General features: G+C 52.0%; 1 protein-coding gene across 5 annotated transcripts in view; it reads left to right on the top strand.

Annotated features, from left to right (window-relative positions):
- BicC (protein bicaudal C) overlaps positions 1 to 26,247 on the top strand; it is a 202,672-nt gene that overhangs the window by 93,728 nt on the left and 82,697 nt on the right. For all 5 annotated transcript variants that reach the window (XM_076189782.1, XM_076189780.1, XM_076189779.1 and 2 more), the window contains exon 3: positions 14,459 to 14,528. In XM_076189782.1, coding sequence (XP_076045897.1) covers positions 14,459 to 14,528 — 70 coding nt within the window. The remainder of the gene's footprint in view (positions 1 to 14,458; positions 14,529 to 26,247) is intronic.

Below are 26,247 nucleotides of genomic sequence, written 5' to 3'. Positions count from 1 at the left end.
CCCACTGGGAGAGTCGGGGCCCTGCCCCCCCCACTGGGAGAGTCGGGGCCCTGCCCCCCCCCCACTGGGAGAGTCGGGGCCCTGCCCCCCCCCCACTGGGAGAGTCGGGGCCCTGCCCCCCCCACTGGGAGAGTCGGGGCCCTGCCCCCCCCCCACTGGGAGAGTCGGGGCCCTGCCCCCCCCCCACTGGGAGAGTCGGGGCCCTGCCCCCCCCACTGGGAGAGTCGGGGCCCTGCCCCCCCCCACTGGGAGAGTCGGGGCCCTGCCCCCCCCCCACTGGGAGAGTCGGGGCCCTGCCCCCCCCACTGGGAGAGTCGGGGCCCTGCCCCCCCCCCACTGGGAGAGTCGGGGCCCACCCCCCCCCCACCGCGAGAGTCGGGGCCCTCCCCCCCCCCCCTGGGAGAGTCGGGGCCCTCCCCCACCCCACTGGGAGAGTCGGGGCCCTCCCCCACCCCACTGGGAGAGTCGGGGCCCTCCCCCACCCCACTGGGAGAGTCGGGGCCCTCCCCCACCCCACTGGGAGAGTCGGGGCCCTCCCCCACCCCACTGGGAGAGTCGGGGCCCTCCCCCACCCCACTGGGAGAGTCGGGGCCCTCCCCCACCCCACTGGGAGAGTCGGGGCCCTCCCCCACCCCACTGGGAGAGTCGGGGCCCTCCCCCCCCCCACTGGGAGAGTCGGGGCCCTCCCCCACCCCACTGGGAGAGTCGGGGCCCTCCCCCACCCCACTGGGAGAGTCGGGGCCCTCCCCCACCCCACTGGGAGAGTCGGGGCCCTCCCCCACCCCACTGGGAGAGTCGGGGCCCTCCCCCACCCCACTGGGAGAGTCGGGGCCCTCCCCCACCCCACTGGGAGAGTCGGGGCCCTCCCCCACCCCACTGGGAGAGTCGGGGCCCTCCCCCACCCCACTGGGAGAGTCGGGGCCCTCCCCCACCCCACTGGGAGAGTCGGGGCCCTCCCCCACCCCACCGGGAGCGTCGGGGCCCCCCCCCCCCCCCCGGGGAGAGTCGGGGCCCTCCCCCACCCCACTGGGAGAGTCGGGGCCCTCCCCCACCCCACTGGGAGAGTCGGGGCCCTCCCCCACCCCACTGGGAGAGTCGGGGCCCTCCCCCACCCCACTGGGAGAGTCGGGGCCCTCCCCCACCCCACTGGGAGAGTCGGGGCCCTCCCCCACCCCACTGGGAGAGTCGGGGCCCTCCCCCACCCCACTGGGAGAGTCGGGGCCCTCCCCCACCCCACTGGGAGAGTCGGGGCCCTCCCCCACCCCACTGGGAGAGTCGGGGCCCTCCCCCACCCCACTGGGAGAGTCGGGGCCCTCCCCCACCCCACTGGGAGAGTCGGGGCCCACCCCCACCCCAATGGGGGGAGTCGAGGCCCTCCCCCACCCCACTGGGAGAGTCGGGCGGGGGGGCCGCCCACAGGGAGAGTCGGGCGGGGGGCCGCCCACTGGGAGAGTCGGGCGGGGGGGCCGCCCACTGGGAGAGTCGGGCGGGGGGGCCGCCCACTGGGAGAGTCGGGCGGGGGGGCCGCCCACTGGGAGAGTCGGGCGGGGGGGCCGCCCCACTGGGAGAGTCGGGCGGGGGGGCCGCCCACTGGGAGAGTCGGGGGCGCCCCACGAGTCCTTGCACCCCATTACATAAGGACAGTGCCAGAAATAGACTCGACTAGGACGTCCAAACGCCCCGTCTGCATGAGACCTCGGATGAATAAGAAGACTTCTCTCTCATTCATGCAAATTATTGTATTGATGCTGCAACTCTGTGCCACGGGGAAGGTCGGGTTACGTTCAGTGCCTTGCGCGGCACTCTTGTGTCCTTTCGGTTCCTGGGTTCGAGGCCTTCCCAGTGGACATGTAGTGGGTCGGATTTCATTATTATATGATGTATAAATGTGAGGATGCGTGCGAGGATGCGTGCTGGCCAAGCGGGTTAGTGTCGCTACTTACGGCGTATGTCAAGGTGACGGCGCGGCGGTTCGAAACTGCCGCCAGCAAATTGGACCAAGGGCATGGTTCGTTAAAGTCCACGCTACAAAGTTCTGTCTAAGGGGCACCGTCCTAGTTTCCTGATATATATACATATATATGTATGTATGCATATATATATATATATATATATATATATATATATATATATATATATTGCAATAAAAACACTAAGAACGTGTGTTCACAAATGAGTGAGTAACCACTAGGAAAAATAAACTAACGAAGCTGAGCGATTTCGTAGAATTACATCTTCAGTGCTAATACAAAAAAGGAATTGTAAAAGGAAGAAACAAGGTACAGAATATATGACCGAGTGAGACATGGTAAAGAGGGAATTCGGAGAGGTAGTGGAAGAAGTACACGTGGCCTTTACTGCCGTTTTAGTAACCAACAAGTATGGGACAATTGCTCACAAATGGTTCAATACAATTTAAACAATTCGGAAATTTCTTGGCAAACATAACTATCCAATTTGTACAAACTTTGATGGAGATTAACATTTATTCCCTTACTAGATTTGATCAAACTGCATTAAATTTTTCTATGACGTTATTGTTATGTGATGACTAGCTTTATCCCAGTCAAATGGGTGGTTGAAATTGTTCATGTGATTGAATATACCGCCAGATTCTAACGTATTTCTTGTGTTGATTAATTTGTGTTTTGAGTGTTTTAGCAGTCTAATCAATATAAAACCTATTACATGATTTACAAGGAATTTTGTACACTTTATCACTATTGACGGAATTATTTATGAGCAATTGTCTTGGTGTTCTGTATCATGTTTCTTTTGTAATTCCTTATTTGTATTAGCACTGAACATGTAATTACACGAAAGCGCTTTGTTTCGTTAGTTTATTTTTCCTGGTGGTTTCTCACGCATATATATACATACATACATATACATATATATATATATATATATATATATATATATATATATATATATAAATATAAATATATATATATACAATATAAAATCAAATCGGCCATCCTGAGAAGGAGAGAGGGAAGGAAGTAGAGAGAGGGAGGGAAGGAAGGAGAGAGAGAGGGGGAAGGAGAGATAAAGGGAGAAGGAGAGATAAAGGGAGAAGGAGAGATAAAGGGAGAAGGAGAGATAAAGGGGGAAGGAGAGATAAAGGGGGAAGGAGAGATAAAGGGGGAAGGAGAGAGAAAGGGGGAAGGAGAGAGAAAGGGGGAAGGAGAGAGAAAGGGGAGGAAGGAGAGAGAGGGGGAAGGAGAGAGAGAGAGGGGGAAGGAGAGAGAGAGGGGGGGAAGGAGAGAGAGAGGGGGGTAGGAGAGAGAGAGGGGGGAAGGAGAGAGAGAGGGGGGAAGGAGAGAGAGAGAGGGGGAAGGAGAGAGAATGGGGGTGAAGGAGAGAGAAAGGGGGGAAGGAGAGAGAAAGGGGGGAAGGAGAGAGAAGGGGGGAAGTAGGAGAGAGAAAGGGGGAAGAAGGAGAGAGAAAGGGGGAGGAAGGAGAGAGGGAGAAAAGGGGAGAAGGAGAGAGGAGAGAGGGTGAGGAAGGAGAGGAGAGAAGGTTGAGGAAGGAGAGAGAAAGGGGAGGAAGGAGAGAGAAAGGGGAGGAAGGAGAGAGAAAGGGGAGGAAGGAGAGAGAAAGGGGAGGAAGGAGAGAGAAAGGGGAGGAAGGAGAGAGAAAGGGGAGGAAGGAGAGAGAAAGGGGAGGCAGGCGAGCAGAGAAAGGGGAGGAAGGAAGAGAGCAAAGGGGAGGAAGGAGAGAGAAAGGGGAGGGAAGGAGAGAGAAAGGGGAGGGAAGGGGAGAGGGAAAAGGGGAGGAAGCGAGGAGAGGAAGAGGAAGGGGAGGAAAGGCGAGTGAGGAACGGGGTTAGGAGGGAGAGAGAAAGGGGGGAAAGGAGAGAGGAAACGGGGAGGCAGGAGGAGAGACAAGGGGCGGAAGGAGAGAGCAAAGGGGAGGAAGGAGAGAGAAAGGGGCGGCACAGGAGAGAGACAAGGGGGGGAGGAAGGGAGGAGAAAGGGGAGTGAAGGAGAGGAGAAAGGGGGAGGAAGGAGCAGAGAGGCCCGATGAGCGAAGTAGAGAGAGCGGGGAGGGCAAGGAGAGAGAAAGGGGAGTGAAGGAGAAGAAGGGGAGGACGGCGAGAGACCCTGGGAGGAAGGAAGGAGACACGAACAGAGGGAGGAAGGCAAGAGAGTGAAGCGAGAGAGCGAAGAGCAGAGCGGAAAGAAAAGAGGTGGGAAAAAGCAGGGAAGGGAGGGAAAAGAGCAGAGGGAGGACAAAGAGAGCGGGAGGAACAAGAGGGAGGGAGGGCAGGCAAACGAAACAGGGGACCAAGGGGAGGGAGGAAAAGAGTGCAGGGGAGTGAGGACAAGAGGGAGGGAGGGGCGGAAAAGCAGGGATTGGGCGGGCGGAAAAGCAGGGAGGGCGGGAGGAAAAGAGGGAGGGGGGAGGGCGGGAGACAGCAGGGCGGACGTGGGCGCACCACACAGAAAAGCGGGAGGGAGGGAGGAGGAAAGAGGGAGGGACCCGAGGGAGGGGAAAGAGGGCGGGAGGGAGGGAAAGGGGGGAGGGGAGGGGGGGACACAGAGACGGGAGGGATGGGAGGGAAAGAGGGGGAGGGAGGGCGGGACAAGAGGGATTAGGGGGAGGGAGGGAAAAGGACGGGAGGGAGGGATGGACAAGCAGGGCGGGATGGCGAGGAAATGAAGGGCGGGAGGGACCGCGGTCTGGCTGGAGCGGTTACAGCTGGCGGAAAGAGGGAGGGCACCGCTGGAGGGCTGTCGAGGCCCCCCCGCTGTGAGGGCGGGCGGGACCGCGGGCCCCGAGGGCGGGCGGGAGGCGCCCGCTTGGCGGGCGGGCTGGTTCTTGCCCTAGGGAGGAAAGAGTGCGTGCGGGCCAGCGGGCGAAAAGTGGGAGGGTCGGCTGCGGGGCCCAGCGGGAGGGAGGGAATGAGCGGGAGGGCGGGACCCGAGGCTAGCAGATGCAAAGGGAGAGGACAGAGAGAGGGACTGGTGAGGTAGGGGGTGAGCGCGACGGAGAGGCCTCACACCCGCAAGCCGAGCAAGCAAGCAAGCCCCGCGGGATGGGAGGGGGTGAGTTACCGGAGGGGCATAGGGGGAGGGAAAAGGACGAAGTGAGATTGCCACATTCACCTACATCGGTAAAGAAAAATACACGACGAGCCAGATAGCTAATGTGGCCGATGAAAGGTCTCCTCTCTTGTGGACTCTTGGTCTCTCGTTTCCAAGAAGTTCTGTCTCTGGTCGTCTCCTTCGGCGTCAGGGGAGCCCCTTGGCGGCTGCGGTCCCTGATAAGGAACTTCGTTAGGGACCGGCAGCTGTGTTTACATGTCCAGGGACCAAAGAGGGATCGGGTTAGTGACCGTGAGCATAAAGGTTAAAAAAAAAAAAAAAAAAAAAAAAAATCTTCGTTGTCATCTTTTCACTTTTTCCGATTTTTTTTTTTTTTATAGCAGTTATGGTGGTGACACATTAGGCATTTCTCGCTAGCATGCTACGTGCTTTTGCTATTTCGTTTGAGTAAAAACGACCTCGTTTACGATTTTTTTTTTTTTTTTTTTTTTTTTTGTTTTTTTAATTTCCAAATGTCAAACGACTCTTTGTGCGTCACAGAGTGAGAAGCTGAAGGACGATCTAAGAAGTTTAACCTAAATTACGAATCTTAGACACATTGTTGACGTTCTTACAACAGTCTAGAATACTATAACCGAAGTCGTTTCTACTCAAACGAAATAGCAAAAGCAAGTAGCATGCTAGTCTAGTGTGCCGCCACCTTAAATATGGTCTAAAATATTGTCTATAAAACCGAAGATTGCGTTTTCTAACTCAAACCGTATGTTGCGGTACCAGTGTTAGCATTAAAAGGCAAGTTAGCAATGCAGCTCTAGTGTGCCGCAATCCGAAGGGATTATGTCCCCCCGTCTTTCTTTTTTTTCTGCGATGAGGGAAACTTGCGTACGTTGGGCGTATGTTGCGGTATCAGTGTTTCTTATGGGGGTATGAATGATATTTTCACGCAATCCGAAGGGATTTTCCCCCGTCTTCAGGGGGTTTTCTGGCATGAGGGAACCGACGGTGGGTAGGGGGAGAGGCGGGAAGGAGGGAAGGGAAGACGGGGAGGAAAGGGAGGAAAGACGGGGAAGGGGGAAAGACGGGAGAGGAGGGGGAGGAAGGAAAGGGAAGGGGAACGAAAGGAGGAGGAGGGAAGGGTGGACGGAAAATGGGGGAAAAGACGGGGGGAGGCGGGGGAAGGGGGAGAGAGGCGGGGAAGGGGAATGGGAGGCGGGGAAGGTGGGGAATCGGGGAGAAGGTGGGGAGAGGGAGAAGGGGGAGAGGGCCCGGGGGGGGAAAAAAAAGGGGGAAAGGCGGGGGAGAGGTCGGGGGGGAGAGGGACAGGTGGGAGGGGGGAAGGGGCGCAGGGAAGGAGGGAAGGTGGGAATGGGGGAGAGGCGGGGGAGGGGGAAGGGGGAGAGGCGGGGGAGGGGGAAGGGGGAGAGGGCAACACGGTCGATTAGTGAGAGAACCCCGCCCCGCCTCCCCACATCGAGTGACCCAGCTGCAGATGTCCTCCTCCCCCTCCATCTCCTCCTCCTCGCCCACTGTTCATTGTCAGAATGCGTTACCTGACTGATGGTGTGCATCTTAAGTTATCTATACGAAGGCCTGAATTTGTACATTCTCCATTCATAGAATACATGACAACTCGTCAATATTTCTATTGACAAAAGTTGTTTGACAATATTGTAAGACTTGATAGTTTTATATCAATATTTCTATTGTTAAAGAATATGGGACAGTACATTTTTTTATTGGCAATAGTTGTTTGGTAATATCTTTATTTTCTGAAGACTTTATTGATAATGGTAACTTGTCAATATTGTAGTTTTATATAAATATTTCTAATGACATTAGTTCTTGAACATTGTAATTGTCATTTATCAATAGGTAGTTTGTCAGTATTGTAGTTTTATAGTTTATCAATATTTGTAATAATATTAGTTGTTGAAGAATATTGTAATTTTGTCATTTATCAATATTTCTACTGAAAATAATTTTGTCAATACGGTCATTTTGGCGATGACGGCTCTCATGTGACATTACAGACTTCGCTGTTTATAAATTTTAATAATTTGAATTCTTAATTGGTCTCCATATAATAAATCAATATAGAATAATAATCTAATTATAAAGAAGTCATTAAACAAAAAATCAATTTACATAGTATAAAAATAATAAATTATCTAATAAAATACCATTATGGAAACAATCAAATCATTGACCGTTTTGATCACCTCGGTTGGATACTCTATCAAACTTGCTGCCAGTTTTGCACTATTGAATAAAATTTGTATCGACTTTGTAATTTATTCATTTTTATGTACTAGTGGATTGATGGTCTCGTTTTCCGTTTCGCTTTTGTTTTATTTTATTTTCATGACTATCATTTTCCCATTCTCTCTTTATTTGTTCAACTATTTCATTATCAACTGATAATGTCATTTTCTTATTATTGCTTTATATTCTATTTTTTTTATTTTACTACTATATCATTTTACTATAATTTCATTATCACTATTCATATTCATATTTATCCTTTATATCTACTTATATCTATACTTGTATCTATATATATATCTAAACTTATGATTTGTTTACCTATCAATTTGTTTTAGTTGTTGATTTTATTCATTCATCTATCTTTAGGATCGATGATTTCATAAGGACTTTGCAATAAGCTCCATTTGCTCTCCATCTTAATCAAAGCTTGTTTGTTTTCTCCCTGGACTCTGCCTCTGTGCAGCAGCCGACCAATCAGCTGGCTCAAGTGGCCTCGGGCCGCGTCGTGTTGCTCCAGCTGGAGAAAGCTCTTGACAAGGATGTTGCAAGTGCAACTGTAGATGGCTGGACAGGTGGTGCCATAGGAACCGCTGTAGGATCTGGTTGATCTCAGGATGTAGCAAGGGAGGCAAATGGTTGACCTAGGATGTTGCCAGTGGTTGGTCTAGGATGTTGCCAATGGTTGACCTAGGATGTTGCCAATGGTTGACCTAGGCTGTTGCCAATGGTTGACCTAGGCTGTTGCCAATGGTTGACCTAGGCTGTTTCTACTGGACCTAGGATGCTGCTGCTGGTTGACCTAGGATGTTGCCGCTGGTTGACCTAGGATGTTGCCGCTGGTTGACCTAGGATGTTGCCGCTGGTTGACCTAGGATGTTGCTACTAGTTTACCTAGGATGTTGCTACTAGTTTACCTAGGATGTTGCTACTAGTTTACCTAGGATGTTGCTACTGGTTGACCTATGATGCAATGGGTTGACCAAGAATGTTGCTATTAGTTGACCTAGGATGTTGATACTGGTTGACCTAGGGTGTTGCTACTGGTTGACCTTGGATGTTGCTACTGGTTGACCTCCGATGTTGCAATGTGTTGACCTAGGATGTTAGGATGTTGCTACTGATTGGCCTCCGATGTTGCAATGTGTTGACCTAGGATGTTAGGATGTTGCTACTGGTTGACCAAGGATATTGCAATGGATTAACCTAGGGTGTTGCTCTAGTTGACCTAGGGTGTTGCTACTGGTTGACCTAGGGTGTTGCTACTGGTTGACCTAGGGTGTTGCTACTGGTTGACCTAGGGTGTTGCTACTGGTTGACCTTGGGTGTTGCTACTGGTTGACCTAAGATGCTGTTACTAGTTGACCTAGGATGTTGCTACTCGTTGACCTAGGATGTTGCTACTGATTGACCTAGGATGTTGCAACTGGTTGACCTAGGATGTTGCTACTGGTTGACCTAGGATGTTGCTACTGGTTGACCTAGGATGTTGCTACTGGTTGACCTAGGATGTTGCTACTGGTTGACCTAGGATGTTGCTACTGGTTGACCTAGGATGTTGCTACTAGTTGCCCCATGATGTTGCTACTAGTTGACATATGATGTTGCTACTCGTTGACCTAGAATGTTGCTACTCGTTGACCTAGAATGTTGCTACTCGTTGACCTAGGATGTTGCTACTAGTTGACCTAGAATGTTGCTACTAGTTGACCTAGGATGTTGCTACTAGTCGACCTAGGATGTTGCTACTAGTTGACCTAGGATGTTGCAACGGGTTGACCTAGGATCTTGCAACGGGTTGACCTAGGATCTTGCTACTAGTTGACCTACGATGTTACAACGGGTTGACCTAGGGCAGAGGTGGACAAGCCAAGTCAGAGACGAGTGGACCATGTGAACATGTACTTGCTCACTTTCCTCTCCGGTTCAAATAATTTGCAAACTTGACTTACCGCTCAACTTGCCCCGTATAAACGAGGTTTTATGTATTTACCTAGTTTTATTTTACGGGACTAGAGCTATGCTCGTTTTGACCCGCTTTTGTATCTCTCCACATCCAGTTTGCTTTTGAATTCGTGTATAGTTCTGGCATTAACTGTTTCACTGTTCAATTTGTTCCAGCGTCAATCGCTCTGTGTGGAAGAATGTAGGACAAAACGTCCCTGGACAAAAGGTCCCCGGACAAAAGGTCCCGAAATCTGCACCCCTAGGACAAAATGTCCCCGATATTTAGGACAAAAGGTCCCCATTTTTTTCAACAAATATTGATTTTTATAAAATTTTTATACAATTAGATTAATATTTAATTGTTTTTTTATAACAACAATTAAATTCAGGAGAATCTCTATATATAAACACAAAGTACAATAATATTTGATATTTTATTAAATATCTTATACGCCGAGATCTTTTTCAATACTCACTTTTGTTCGAATTTCCAAAATAACTTGTAATCGTACTTACTGTTATTTTTACTTATGTGCATTACCTTGCATTTACTTGTTAAACTTCATTAGCCACTTTTCAGACCATTGCTGTAATTTATTTAAATCTTCATTCCGCAAATTATGAGTACAATTACAGCACACAATTATGCTTTATTGAACTTATATTGTATGCCTATAAAAAAATAAAAAAATCAAGTTAAAAAACAAAACTTCACCACTCACTTTTGTTAACGAATTTCCAAAATAACTTGTAATCGTACTTATTGTTATTTTTACCTATGTGCATTACCTTGCATTTACTTGTTAAATTTCATTAGCCACTTTTCAGACCATTTTTTTAAATGTTCATTCCGCAAATTATGAGTACAATTACAGCACACAATAATATTATGCTTTATTGAACTTATATTGTATGCCTATAGTTAAAAACCAAATATTCACCAAAAAACATATAAAGGAATAAAGTAAAACACATCTGACAAATTTTTAGAAAAAAACAAAAAAAAAATTGGGGACATTTTGACCACCCACCTAGGCCGTTGGGGACATTTTGTCCCAGGGGTGCAGATTTCAGGACCTTTTGTCCGAGGACCTTTTGTCCGAGCACCGTTTGGTCCGAGCACCGTGTGGGAAACTGTCCTTTTTCAGATCTCTTCTGTAGCTGTCTTCCTTTAGTTTCTTTGCGTGTCCTCTTGTATCTCTTTTGTCCCATTATAATAGATCATCTCTATCAGAACTTCCATTCCTTTCATAATTTTGAAAATGGTCAACAAATCGCCTCTCTCCCTTCTCTGCTCTAACGTTTTCAGTTGTCATTTCTCCAATCTTTGTTCGGTGTGTGTGTGTGTGTGTGTGTGTGTGTGTGTGTGTGTGTGTGTGTGTGCGTGCGTGTGTGCGTGTGCGTGTGTGTGTGCGTGTGTGTGTGTGCGCGCGCGCGTGTGATTCACCATGGTCTTGGATCACGTGTTGGAGTTGTGATCGCCAGCTATTGCCCTCCCGGAAGAGCTCCGAGCTCATGTATGACAGGTCTATGGCTAATGATGTGACCTTACACGCGCACACACACCCAACTTCCCGCCGACGAGAGTTGGAGTAATGACTCGCAGCGCAGCGATACTGAAATTATTTCAGCTCTGGGCGGGATTCGAACCTGGACCGCCGTAGTGACAGCCGGGAACTTTATCAACCGCGCCACCGAGTCGTGGTGTGTGTGTGTGTGTGTGTGTGTGTGTGTGTGTGTGTGTGTGTGTGTGTGTGTGTGTGTGTGTGTGTGTGTGTGTGTGTGTGTGTGCGCGCGCGTGTGTGTTTGTGTGTTTGTGTGTGTGTGTTTGTTTGTGTGTGTGTGTGTGTGTGTGTGTGTGTGTGTGTGTGTGTGTGTTTGTGTGTGTGTTTGAGTGTGTGTTTGTGTGTGTGTTTGTGTGTGTTTGTTTGGTGTTTGCGTGTGTGTTTGCGTGTGTGTTTGCGTGTGTGTTTGCGTGTGTGTTTGCGTGTGTGTTTGCGTGTGTGTTTGTGTGTGTTTGTGTGTGTTTGTGTGTGTTTGTGTGTGTTTGTGTGCTTGTTTTGTCCGGGGAGTGTTTTGTCAGGGGTGTGTTTTGTCAGGATACGCGGAACAGTTCATCTACAAGGTTTGTTATCCACGCGATGCCATTCTTATTAGCGGCGGTGCCCTAATCTCCTCGTCTCTGTCCGACTTGGGTCGCTCGGTTATAATTTACTTTTTCTTTTCTCTGTTGTGAATCTTTGCTCTCCGTGATGAATGTCTCGTAGTAGGAGTAACCTTACAGATGAAACAACAAGTAGCTCATGCATATCTTTCAAGGCTACGAAATACAAACCTGATTTCAAGAAGTCCCCCCCCCCGACTAAAAAAGAGAGGAAAAAATATCAAACCCGATATTACCTGTTTATCAGTGATCCAGCACCAAAAATCACACTGACAGTAGATAAATAAAAGGTTCATTGTTACAATATTTTCTTAACTTCAGCTTAGGTGTAATTTTTTAATATTTCAAAAAGTCCTCGGAAAAAAATAGTTTGGTACGCCAGAAACTGTCGTATGACAGATTTGGCTGATGATTTTGCCACACACACACACTTAAAGAATGCCCATCCCTGACCTAGGGCATTACAAATACTGGGGCAACAGGGTGGTGCATATGCAACAGTAAACGAGTGGACAAGTCTGTGATTGGTTACTGGGTTGGGTTGGGTCAATGTTCGCGCCTGAAGACTTCCATTCTGTCTCTTCCCTTCCCTCTGTCTTGTTTCTCTCTCTCTCTCTCTTGCTTTCTCCTCTCTATCACACGCGCGCGCGCGCACACACACAATGCGAGTCGGGTATATTGAAAAAAAGTAAAGAATAGAAGACGGGACCCAACGAGCGTTACTCCAATCCTGTATACTACAATTAGGTAAATACTGTTAGGTAAACACACACACGCACGCACATTTTTTTTTTTTTTTTTTTTTTAGAGCTAAGTCTCCCATCATGAGCGCTGTGCGACTCTGATCCGTGGGGGTATTACAAAACAAAAGTTAAAATATCACACTTACACAACGTGGAAAGTGAGAAACCCCTGGTAGAGCAAAACCCTATCAGAAGCGGCAATCCGCTGTCCCAGAAATCGAACTCGCGACCACCTGCTCATGAGTTCGACATTGTATTCACTGGGCTACCGCTCGGCCGATCATTACCCCCAAAAATAAATAAATACAATAAATACAATAAAGGGGTGTTCGGAAGGTCACATGAGGTCAAAGGTTATCAATAGCCACTCGACCTCGTGCCCTGTGTCCAGGTCAACGACCTGACGACGGTGGTTCAGTAGTTGGTCCTCTTCCTCCGTCTGTAGTGGATGGGTGTTCCTCCTCGTGTCTGGTTGCTGCCAAGAAGACTTCACCATGACGTTTGGATTGGTACGTAAGATCTGTCTCCTTGTCTCTTTTTTCTCTCTCATTTTTCTCTTTTTTTATTCTCTTTTCTTCTCTGTCTCAGTCTCTTTGTCTCTGTTTCTGTCTTGACTTTTTTTCCGTCTTTCTGTCTCTTTTGTCTTTGTTGCTGTTTCTGTTTGTCTCTCTTTCTTGCTCACTGCAGAACCTGCATATCATCACAATGAGATGATAGTCAGTGTGAGTATACGTCAATATCATTATCATCTTTGTCATCATCGTCAATGTTATCGTTATCGTCTTGGACTTTGTCACCATCATTGGTATTCTCACCATAATCCTTATCTATCACCGTTAAGTAATTTTTCATTATCACGCTGGTACATTCTTCTCTTGTTTCTCTTTTGCATTTTAAAGAATAATTTCGATGATATGGTCAGTTTAGCTTAGGATACATTAGGTTAGGTTATGTTAGATTAGGAGCTTGGATTATGTAAATTTCGTATCAGATATCGATGTTTGCGTAATTCTGGAGATTTCCCCACCATTATTGTCAGTCATTTCATTGTTAATGTTGTTACATTTCCGTACTGAAGTTGTGATAGAGAAAGATGACAAATATGAATGAATTCAATTACATTCTTCACTTGTTTCTCTTTTGCATTTTTAAAGAATAATTTCGATGATATGGTCAGTTTAGCTTAGGATACATTAGGTTAGGTTATGTTAGATTAGGAGCTTGGATTATGTAAATTTCGTATCAGATATCGATGTTTGCGTAATTCTGGAGATTTCCCCACCATTATTGTCACAATCATTTCATTGTTAATGTCGTTACATTTCCGTACTGAAGTTGTGATAGAGAAAGATGACAAATATGAATGAATTCAAATGATCAGGCAAAGTACGTTTCACTACTTCCTTCATAATATTGTACTAATTCATTCGTCTATTTGTGTTTATCTTGTGTAGTATTTGTTTTAAATTTATTATTTATTTTTATATTCTTATTCATATATATATTTGTGTTAGTGTGTGTGTGTTAGTGTGTGTGTGTTAGTGTGTGTGTGTGTTAGTGTGTGTGTGTGTTAGTGTGTGTGTGTGTGTTAGTGTGTGTGTGTTAGTGTGTGTGTGTTAGTGTGTGATTTTACGACTCGCTGAAGCCCCTACGTAGTAACCTTTAATACCTCTTGATTTTTTTCGTTTTATTGTAACCTTATCAATTTAATTTTTTTTCTCGTTTGATTTATTCATTCATTTATCTATTTTCTATTATTTTTTGTTTGCTTATTTTATTTACTTATTTAGATTTTATTTGTTCTATTTTCTATCGTATACTTTTCATCTTTTATTTTTTTTATAATTATATATTTGTTCCATTTTATTCTTTTTAATTTAATTTTGTCTCGTTTGATTTATTCATTAATTTATCTATTTTCTATTATTTTTTGTTTGCTTATTTTATTTACTTATTTAGATTTTTTGTTCTTTTCTCTATTGTATACTTTTCATTTTTTTCTATAATTATCTATTTGTTCCATTTTATTCTTTTTCGTTTTATTGTAACCCTGTATTAATCATTTTATTGTCTTGTTTTATTTATTTATCCATTTATCTAATTTCTATAATTTTGTTTATTGTATTTACTTGTTTAAATTTTAAGTTGTGTTCTATTTTGTATTATATATTTATCTTTTATTTTTTCTATATTTATTTACTTATTCCATTTTATTATTTATATTATTTAATTTATTTTACCTTGTTTATTTTGTTTTCTAGTTTTTTTTCACATTTCTGTTTTCTCCTCAGATCATGGACGAGACGAATGTAGAGATAAAATACCCGAAGTTCCTCAAGGTGGGCGCTCGGAATAAGAAAGGTAAGTTATGAAGTTCTATTGATAAACATTACTAGATAGCTATTATAAGAACGTAAGGATGGAGGAAACTGAACGAGACCATAAGACCTACACTAGGCAGTTCCATGTCCATTACCAGCTGTCATCAAATACCCGAAGTTCCTCAAGGTTGGCGCTCGGAACTAGAATTGTAATTCATGAAGTTCAGTTGATAAATATTAATAGATATTATAATTATAATTTATGAATTTCTGTTGATGAATATTACTAGATATTATAAGAACAAAAACATAAGAATGGAGGAGACTACACGAGACCGTAAGGCCTACACTAGGCAGTTCCATGTCCATTACCACCTGTCATTCCCATCCCTAAAGTTATCTTATCTTAAAACAACCGATAGTTTCAACGCTCACTACATGGTTACCAAGTCTATTCCCTTCGTTAACAGTTCATGCCCCATTCCTTCTTGAATCTTTGTCCAATTTAATCCATTAATACGAGTCCTGCCTTGTCTTAATATGATGACCTTGCCTGCATCGCCCTTGTTAAAGCCCTTGACCCATTTGAGTACTTCTATTATGTTTATTTGTTTATTGAAGGAGTGTGGCAGCGGCTTCAGCCGCAGGTAAGTGCAAGATTGTATATAAAAAAGTGAAAGATAGTTTTAGCGATAAGGTGACTGATAAGGTCAATGCGTCTGTCTTGTCTTTATTATCGATATTTTTTTCAATGTTTGGGAAAGAGAGAAATTAAATCACCTGGTGGATCCACCATCTTTTCCACAACCCCCCTCCCTCGCCTCCGCCACTCTCTCCCTCTCCTCCGCCACTCTCTCCCTCTCCTCCGCCACTCTCTCCCTCTCCTCCGCCACTCTCTCCCTCTCCTCCGCCACCCCCTCCTTCTCCTCCGCTACTCTCTCTCCTCCGCCACTCTCTCCCTCTCCTCCGCCACTCTCTCCCTCTCCTCCGCCACTCTCTCCCTCTCCTCCGCCACTCTCTCCCTCTCCTCCGCCCCTCCCCCACCCTCCTCCGCCACTCTCTCCCTCTCCTCCGCCACTCTCTCCCTCTCCTCCGCCACTCTCTCCCTCTCCTCCGCCACTCTCTCCCTCTCCTCCGCCACTCTCTCCCTCTCCTCCGCCACTCTCTCCCTCTCCTCCGCCACTCTCTCCCTCTCCTCCGCCACTCTCTCCCTCTCCTCCGCCACTCTCTCCCTCTCCTCCGCCACTCTCTCATCTCCTACACCACCCCCTCCCTCTCCACCACCCCTCCCTTCCCCTCCACCAAATCCTCCCTCTCCACCACCTCCTCCCTCACCACCACCTCCTCCCTCACCACCACCTCCTCCCTCACCACCTCCCTCACCACCACCTCCCTCTCCACCACCTCCCTCTCCACCACCTCCCTCTCCACCACCTCCCTCTCCACCACCTCCCTCTCCACCACCTCCTCCCTCCTCCACCCCGTTCCCTACACTACCCCACGTCCACCACCTCCGCACCTTCCATCCCCTCCATACTATCCTCCACCCCCTCCACTTCCTTTGCTCCCTCCATCTTTCACTTTCTCCACCTTTCCTACGCCTCCACACAGCTGCAGCTATCATCGGAAGATGTCAGCTGTCAGTTGCCGACATCTCCTCCACCAGCGCTTCTATCCGTGTGATATTACGAGATGACATGAAATCGGGGATGATGTTGGGGGGGGGAGAGGGAAGTTTGCATGTGTATTTACTAAGTGGTAGTATACTGAAAGGATCTACGCTCGAGGGACCCAGGAGTATATGATTTTGTATGTAATTTATATATATGACTGTGTATATGATTGTGTATATGATTGTGTATATGATTGTGTACATGATTGTGTACATGATTGTGTACATGATTGTGTACATGATTGTGTACATGATTGTGTACATGATTGTGTACATGATTGTGTACATGATTGTGTACATGATTGTGTACATGATTGTGTACAAGAATGTGTACAAGAATGTGTACAAGAATGTGTATATGATTGTGTATATGATTGTGTATATGATTGTGTATAAGATTGTGTATAAGATTGTGTATGAGATTGTGTATGAGATTGTGTATGAGATTGTGTATGAGATTGTGTATGAGATTGGTTACAAGATTGTGTACAAGATTGTGTACAAGAGTTTACAAGATTGTGTACAAGATTGTAGATATTGTGTATATGATTGTGTATGTGTATAAGATTGTGTATAAGATTGCGTATATGATTGTGTACATGATTGTGTACATGATTGTGTACATGATTGTGTACATGATTGTGTATAAGATTGTGTATAAGATTGTGTATAAGATTGTGTATAAGATTGTGTATAAGATTGTGTATAAGATTGTGTATAAGATTGTGTATAAGATTGTGTATAAGATTGTGTATAAGATTGTGTATAAGATTGTGTATAAGATTGTGTATAAGATTGTGTATAAGATTGTGTATAAGATTGTGTATAAGATTGTGTATAAGATTGTGTATAAGATTGTGTATAAGATTGTGTATAAGATTGTGTATAAGATTGTGTATAAGATTGTGTATAAGATTGTGTATAAGATTGTGTATAAGATTGTGGATCAGATAGTGTATAAGATTGTGTATAAGATTGTGTATAAGATTGTGTATAAGATTGTGTATAAGATTGTGTATAAGATTGTGTATAAGATTGTGTATAAGATTGAGTGTATGTGATTGTGTGAATGACTGACTGTGTGAATGTTTGTGAATGACCGTGTCTACGACTGATTAGTGCATATGGTTACATTACGGTTGTGTATATGATTGTGTGACTGTGACTGTATGACTGTATATTGACTGTGTATGATTGTATATATGACTGTATGACTGATTGTGTGATTGTGTATATGACTGTGTATATGACTGATTATGTATATGACTGATTATGTATATGACTGATTGTGTATATGACTGATTGTGTATATGACTGATTGTGTATATGACTGATTGTGTATATGACTGATTGTGTATATGACTGTATATGACTGTATGTGACTTGTTCTCTATATGATTGTATTCTGTATATAATTGAATTATGTATAGGATTGTGGACACGTACCATCGCATTTGTATGTGTGTACATGTAATGTATACACTACACGTTTATTTATACATATGTCCGTATGTATACCTATGTATACACATCGATAAGTGTATGTACTGTATAGATACGGTGGTAATGGGTTACCAGATAAGTTCCTACATTGTGTTTGGTGCGTTTAATCCCCCCAACTCCCCACGAGGCGGGGAGGAAAGGAAAGGGGAGAGGGGGGGGGATGAACCATTGGGAGACCGGGGATTTAGATGACCCCAGACCCCATTTTCGTCCCTCAGATGAATAAGATTGCCTGTCGTCAGTTGCAACCTCCTTCCCCCCCAAAAAAAGGGGGCTAAGGGGGGTGGGTTGTCAAGGGTGTCACAGAGATTAAGGGGGTTAATCCCTGGCTAAGCCCCAAGGCGAGGCTTGGCACCTGAAAGCCAAACATCATCGTCTACGGCGTCGTCGCATTCCCGACCGGAGTGCCGCTGTTAGTGCAACACACACGTTCGTTGGCACTCAAAGGCACCTTGCCATCTCCCCCAACCCCCATCCCACAACCACTTCCCCCCACCCCCCAACCACTTCCCCCACCCCCCAACCACTTCCTCATCACTTCCTCTCTCCTCCAACCCTTTCCCCCTTTCCCTAAATCACTTCCTCGTTTCTCCCCCAACCACTTCCCCACTCTCCCCATCACTTCCTCTCCCCCAACCATTTCCCCTCCCCAAATCACTTCCCCCATTTCCCCACAATCACTTCCCCCTACCCCATCACTTTCTCCCCTAACCACTTCCTCTCCCCCAACCATTTCCCCGTCTTTCCCCCAACCACTTCCCCGTCTTTCCCCCAACCACTTCCCTCGTATCTCCCCCAACCACTTCCCTCGTATCTCCCCCAACCACTTCCCCGTCTCTCCCCAACCACTTCCCCGTCTCTCCCCCAACCACTTCCCCGTCTCTCCCCCAACCACTTCCCCGTCTCTCCCCCAACCACTTCCCCGTCTCTCCCCCAACCACTTCCCCGTCTCTCCCCCAACCACTTCCCCGTCTCTCCCCCAACCACTTCCCCGTCTCTCCCACAACCACTTCCCCGTCTCTCCACCAACCACTTCCCTCGTATCTCCCCCAACCACTTCCCTTCTCCCCCAGACACACCACTTCCCCGTAACCCGTTGTTTGTTGTGGTCGAAATCGTTGAATGAAAGAGGAATGCGGGAGTCTTGAGTGGAGGGAATGGGGAGGGAGGGAGGGAGTTTGGGGAATGGGGAGATTAAACGGACAGTAGGATTTATATGCACATCTGTTAACCCATTACCCCCTGTATACTTTTATAGAAAAAATATACATACGTTTGTGTACATGTGTGGAAGAAAAGGAGGAGGAGGAGGAGGAGTAACTGAGGAGGAGGAGGAGGAGGAGGAGGAGGAGTTAACTTCCTTCGTACCTGGCACAGACGTGATAGTCTATCTGTGGAGTCGGAAATTCTTGTGTTTGGTTAGTCGAGCTGACCAAAGCTGCAACCCCATGGGAATATCTTGTATGAATTAAAATTGATCTCTTGAATTTATCTATTTGAATCACTTGTCTTGTATGTCTTTGTTTTATTTATTCTAATTATGTCTATTTCATTCATTTACTTGTTTGATTCCTTAGTTATCTATTTATCTACTGACGTAACACTGATGACGTCATGTCGACCATGATGCTCAATTTTGGTGGCCATCTTGGATTTACCTTCGCGTACATTTGAAGAATTTTGTTTATTTTTTCCCTCAGCTGGACAATAAACTAAAAACCCTTTTAGCAAGTTCACTTTCTCCCCCACACACTGGCTCTCTCCCCCCACACACTGGCTCTCTCCCCCCACACACTGGCTCTCTCCCCCCACACACTGGCTCTCTCCCCCCACACTGGCTCTCTCCCCCCACACACTGGCTCTCTCCCCCCACACACTGGCTCTCCCCCCACACACTGGCTCTCTCCCCCCACACACTGGATCTCTCCCCCCACACACTGGATCTCTCCCCCCACACTGGATCTCTCCCCCCCACACACTGGCCCTCTCCCCCAACACTGGCCCTCTCCCCCCACTCACTCTGGCCCTCTCCCCCCCCACTCACTCTGGCCCTCTCCCCCCCACTCACTCTGGCCCTCTCCCCCCCACTCACTCTGGCCCTCTCCCCCCCCCACTGGCCCTCTCCCCCAAAACACTGGCCCTCTCCCCAAAACACTGGCCCTCTCCCCCCCAACACTGGCCCTCTCCCCCAACACAGGCCCTCTCCCCCCAACACTGGCCACTCTCCCCCCCAACACTGGCCCTCTCCCCCCCCAACACTGGCCCTCACCCCCCCACCCTGGCCCTCCCCCCCCCACACTGGCCCTCTCCCCCCACACTGGCCCTCTCCCCCAACACTGGCCCTCTCCCCCCAACACTGGCCCTCTCCCCCCAACACTGGCCCTCTCCCCCAACACTGGCCCTCTCCCCCCCAACATGGCCCTCTCCCCCCAACACTGGCCCTCTCACCCCAAAACACTGGCCCTCTCCCCCAAACACTGGCCCTCTCCCCCCAACACTGGCCCTCTCCCCCCACACACTGGCTCTCTCCCCCCACACACTGTCTCTCTACCCCCACACACTGGCTCTCTCCCCCCACACACTGGCTCTCTCCCCCCCACACCCTGGCTCTTTCCCCCCACACTGGCCCTCTCCCCCAACACTGGCCCTCTCCCCCCAACACTGGCCCTCTCCCCCCAACACTGGCCCTCTCCCCCAACACTGGCCCTCTCCCCCAACACTGGCCCTCCCCCCAACACTGGCCCTCTCCCCCCAACACTGGCCCTCTCCCCCCAACACTGGCCCTCTCCCCCCACACACTGGCTCTCTCCCCCCAACACTGGCTCTCTCCCCTCACTGGCGCTCTCCCCCCACACACTGGCGCTCTCCCCCACACACTGGCGCTCCCCCCCAAACACTGGCCCTCACCCCCCACACCGGCCCTCTCCCCCCAACACTGGCCCTGAGCCCCCAACACTGGCCCTCTGAACCCAACACTGGCCCTCTCCCCCAACACTGGCCCTCTCCCCCCAACACTGGCCCTCTCCCCCCAACACTGGCCCTCTCCCCCCAACACTGGCCCTCTCCCCCCCACACAGGCCCTCTTCCCCCAACCAGTGTCCTCTCCCCCCAACACCGGCGCTCTCCCCCCAACCCTGGCCCTCTCCCCCCAACCCTGGCCCTCTCCCCCCAACCCTGGCCCTCTCCCCCCAACACTGGCCCTCTCCCCCCAACACTGGCCCTCTCCCCCCAACACTGGCCCTCTCCCCCCAACACTGGCTCTCTCCCCCCAACACTGGCCCTCTCCCCCCAACACTGGCCCTCTCCCCCCCACACTGGCCCTCTCCCCCCAACACTGGCCCTCTCCCCCCAACACTGGCCCTCTCCCCCCAACACTGGCCCTCTCCCCCAACACTGGCCCTCTCCCCCCAACACTGGCTCTCTCCCCCCACACTGGCTCTCTCCCCCCACACTGGCTCTCTCCCCCCACACACTGGCTCTCTCCCCCACACACTGGCTCTCTCCCCCACACACTGGCTCTCTCCCCCACACACTGGCTCTCTTCCCCCACACACTGGCTCTCTTCCCCCACACACTGGCTCTCTTCCCCCACACACTGGCTCTCTCCCCACACACTGGCTCTACCCCCACACACTGGCTCTACCCCCACACACTGGCTCTCTCCCCCACACACTGGCTCTCTCCCCCACACACTGGCTCTCTCCCCCCACACACTGGCTCTCTCCCCCCCACACTGGCTCTCCCCCCCACACTGGCTCTCTCCCCCCACACACTGGCTCTCTCCCCCCACACACTGGCTCTCTCCCCCCACACACTGGCTCTCTCCCCCCACACACTGGCTCTCCCCCCACACACTGGCTCTCCCCCCACACACTGGCTCTCCCCCCACACACTGGCTCTCTCCCCCCACACACTGGCTCTCCCCCCCACACTGGCTCTCCCCCCACACACTGGCTCTCCCCCCACACACTGGCTCTCCCCCACACACTGGCTCTCCCCCCACACACTGGCTCTCCCCCCACACACACTGGCTCTCCCCCCCACACTGGCTCTCCCCCCCACACACTGGCTCTCCCCCCACACACACTGGCTCTCTCTCCCACACACTGGCTCTCTCTCCCCCGACACACTGGCTCTCTCCCCCACACACTGGCTCTCCCCCACACACACTGGCTCTCTCCCCCCACACACTGGCTGACTCTCCCCCAACACACTGGCTCCCCCCAACACACTGGCTCCCCCCCACACACTGGCTCCCTCTCCCCCCACACACTGGCTCCTCTCTCCCCCACACACTGGCTCCCTCTCCCCCCACCCCCTGGCCCTCTCCCCCCACACACTGGCCCTCTCCCCCCACACACTGGCCCTCTCCCCCCACACACTGGCGCTCTCCCCCCACTGGCGCTCTCCCCCCACACACTGGCTCCCCCCCACACACTGGCTCTCCCCCCACACTGGCTCTCCCCCCCACACACTGGCTCTCCCCCCCCACACACTGGCTCTCCCCCACACACACGCACTGGCTCTATCCCCCATACACTGGCTGACTCTCCCCCAACACACTGGCTCCCCCCACACACTGGCTCCCCCCCACACACTGGCTCCCCCCCCACACTCGCTTGCTGTGTTCCCCCACACTCGCTTGCTGTGTTCACCCCACACTCGCTTGCTGTGTTCCCCCCACACTCGCTTGCTGTGTTCACCCCACACTCGCTCGCTGTGTTCCCCCCACACTCGCTCGCTGTGTTCCCCCCACACTCGCTCGCTGTGTTCCCCCCACACTCGCTCGCTGTGTTCCCCCCACACTCGCTCGCTGTGTTCACCCCACACTCGCTCGCTGTGTTCCCCCCACACTCGCTCGCTGTGTTCCCCCCACACTCGCTCGCTGTGTTCACCCCACACTCGCTCGCTGTGTTCACCCCACACTCGCTCGCTGTGTTCACCCCACACTCGCTCGCTGTGTTCACCCCACACTCGCTCGCTGTGTTCCCCCCACACTCGCTCGCTGTGTTCCCCCCACACTCGCTCGCTGTGTTCCCCCCACACTCGCTCGCTGTGTTCCCCCCACACTCGCTCGCTGTGTTCCCCCCACACTCGCTCGCTGTGTTCCCCCACACTTGCTCGCTCTGCTCCTCCCACACTTGCTCGCTCTGCTCCTCCCACACTTGCTCGCTCTGCTCCTCCCACACTTGCTCGCTCTGCTCCCCCCTCTCTCGCTCTGCTCCCCCCACACTCGCTCTGCTCCCCCCACACTCGCTCGCTCTGCTCCCCCCACACTCGCTCGCTCTGCTCCCCCCCCACTGGCTCGCTCTGCTCCCCCCTCACTCTCTCGCTCTGCTCCCCCCACACTCGCTCGCTCTGCTCCCCCCACACTTGCTCGCTCTGCTCCCCCCACACTTGCTCGCTCTGCTCCCCCCACACTTGCTCGCTCTGCTCCCCCCCACACTCGCTCTGCTCCCCCCACACTTGCTCGCTTTGCTCCCCCCACACTTGCTCGCTCTGCTCCCCCCACACTCGCTCGCTTTGCTTCCCCCCTCCGTGGACGCTATTCTCCCCCCACACTTGCTCGCTCTGCTCCCCCCACACTTGCTCGCTCTGCTCCCCCCACACTTGCTCGCTCTGCTCCCCCCACACTTGCTCGCTCTGCTCCCCCACACTTGCTCGCTCTGCTCCCCCACACTTGCTCGCTCTGCTACCCCCACACTTGCTCGCTCTGCTCCCCCCCCTCTTGCTCGCTCTGCTCCCCCCACTCTTGCTCGCTCTGCTCCCCCTCCCTTGCTCGCTCTGCTCCCCCCACGCTTGCTCGCTCTGCTCCCCCACACTTGCTCGCTCTGCTCCCCCCCACACTTGCTCGCTCTGCTCCCCCCACACTTGCTCGCTCTGCTCCCCCCACACTTGCTCGCTCTGCTCCCCCCACACTTGCTCGCTCTGCTCCCCGCACACTTGCTCGCTCTGCTCCCCCCACACTTGCTCGCTCTGCTCCTCCCACACTTGCTCGCTCTGCTCCTCCCACACTTGCTCGCTCTGCTCCACCCACACTAGCTCGCTCAGCTCCCCCCACTATTGCTCGCTCTGCTCCCCCACACTTGCTCGCTCTGCTCCCCCACACTTGCTCGCTCTGCTCCCCCCACACTTGCTCGCTCTGCTCCCCCCACACTTGCTCGCTCTGCTCCCCCCACACTTGCTCGCTCTGCTCCCCCCACACTTGCTCGCTCTGCTCCCCCCACACTTGCTCGCTCTGCTCCCCCCACACTTGCTCGCTCTGCTCCCCCCACACTTGCTCGCTCTGCTCCCCCCCACACTCGCACGCGCTGCTCCCCCACACTCGCTCGCTCTGCTCCCCCCCACACTCGCTCGCTCTGCTCCCCCCCACACTCGCTCGCTCTGCTCCCCCCCACACTCGATCGCTCCTCTGCCCCCCCACACTCGCTCGCTCTGCTCCCCCCACACTCGCTCGCTCTGCTCCCCCCACACTTGCTCGCTCTGCTCCCCCCACACTTGCTTGCTCTGCTCCCCCCACACTTGCTCGCTCTGCTCCCCCCCACACTCGCTCTGCTCCCCCACACTCGCTCGCTCTGCTCCCCCCACACTCGCTCGCTCTGCTCCCCCCACACTCCCTCGCTCTGCTCCCCCCACACTCGCTCGCTCTGCTCCCCCACACTCGCTCTGCTCCCCCCACACTCGCTCTGGGCCCCCCACACTCGCTCTGCTCCCCCCCACGCTCCGCTCTGCTCCCCCCACACTCGCTCGCTCTGCTACCCCCCCCCTCGCTCGCTCTGCTCCCCCCACACTCGCTCGCTCTGCTCCCCCCACACTCGCTCGCTCTGCTCCCCCCACACTCGCTCGCTCTGCTCCCCCCACACTCGCTCGCTCTGCTCCCCCCACACTCGCTCTGCTCCCCCCACACTCGCTCGCTCTGCTCCCCCCACACTCGCTCGCTCTGCTCCCCCCACAAATGCTCGCTATGCTCCCCCCACACTCGCAAGCTCTGCTCCCCCCACACTCGCTCGCTCTGCTCCCCCCCACACTCGCTCGCTCTGCTCCCCCCACACTCGCTCGCACAGCACCCCCCACACTCGCTCGCTCGCTCTGCTCCCCCACACTCGCTCGCTCTGCTCCCCCCACACTCGCTCGCTCTGTTCCCCCCACACTCGCTCGCTCTGCTCCCCCCACACTTGCCCACTGTGCTCTCCCGACACTCGCTCGCTGTGCTCCCCCCACACGCTCGCTCGCTCTGCTCCCCCCACACTTGCTCGCTCTGCTCCCCCCACACTTGCTCGCTCTGCTCCCCCCACACTTGCTCGCTCTGCTCCCCCCACACTTGCTCGCTCTGCTCCCCCACACTTGCTCGCTTTGCTCCCCCCTCACTTGCTCGCTCTGCTCCCCCCACACTTGCTCGCTCCCCACACACTTGCTCGCTCCCCCCACACTTGCTCGCTCCCCCCACTCACTCGCTCCCCCCACTCACTCGCTCCCCCCACTCACTCGCTCGCTCCCCCCACACTCGCTTGCTCCCCCCCACTGGCTTGCTCCCCCCACACTCGCTTGCTCCCCCCCACTCGCTTGCTCCCCCCCCACTCGCTTGCTCCCCCCCACTCGCTTGCTCCCCCCCCCCACTCGCTTGCTCCCCCCCCCACTCGCTTGCTCCCCCCCCCCACTCGCTTGCTCCCCCCCACTCGCTTGCTCCCCCCACACTTGCTCGCCCTGATCCCCCCACACTTGCTCGCCCTGATCTCCCCACTTGCTATTCTTCCCCACTCGGTCGCTCTTCTCCCCCTCCCCACTCGGTCGCTCTTCTCCCCCTCCCCATTCGGTCGCTCTTCTCCCCCTCCCCACTCGGTCGCTCTTCTCCCCCTCCCCACTCGGTCGCTCTTCTCCCCCTCCCCACTCGGTCGCTCTTCTCCCCCTCCCCACTCGGTCGCTCTTCTCCCCCTCCCCACTCGGTCGCTCTTCTTCCCCTCCCCACTCGGTCGCTCTTCTCCCCCACCCCACTCGGTCGCTCGTCTCCCCCCCCCCCCTCGCTCGCTCTTCTCCCCCTCCCCCCTCGGTCGCTCTTCTCCCCCTCCCCACTCGGTCGCTCTTCTCCCCCTCCCCACTCGGTCGCTCTTCTCCCCCTCCCCACTCGGTCGCTCTTCTCCCCCTCCCCACTCGGTCGCTCTTCTCCCCCTCCCCACTCGGTCGCTCTTCTCCCCCTCCCCACTCGGTCGCTCTTCTCCCCCTCCCCACTCGGTCGCTCTTCTCCCCCTCCCCACTCGGTCGCTCTTCTCCCCCTCCCCACTCGGTCGCTCTTCTCCCCCTCCCCACTCGGTCGCTCTTCTCCCCCTCCCCACTCGGTCACTCTTCTCCCCCTCCCCACTCGGTCGCTCTTCTCCCCCTCCCCACTCGGTCGCTCTTCTCTCCCCCACTCGTTCTGTTCTCCTCCTTGTTTGCTTGACCAGTCCCCCATTCACCCCTTATTCGTTCACCTGTCTCCCACTCGCTTGCCCTTCCCCAACTTCTCAAATCATATCTGGGTGGTGGGACTGGGCGAGCTCACTAGAGACATTCTGGGTGATCTTTAGGGGGCTATCACACTGGGCTTCCA

Source organism: Oratosquilla oratoria, chromosome 9, assembly GCF_046742065.1.
Source record: "Oratosquilla oratoria isolate Oo_2021 chromosome 9, ASM4674206v1, whole genome shotgun sequence".
Lineage (NCBI taxonomy): Eukaryota > Metazoa > Arthropoda > Malacostraca > Stomatopoda > Squillidae > Oratosquilla > Oratosquilla oratoria.
The sequence above is the reverse complement of the archived record's forward strand: the minus strand, read 5'-3'. Positions and strand labels throughout refer to the sequence as shown.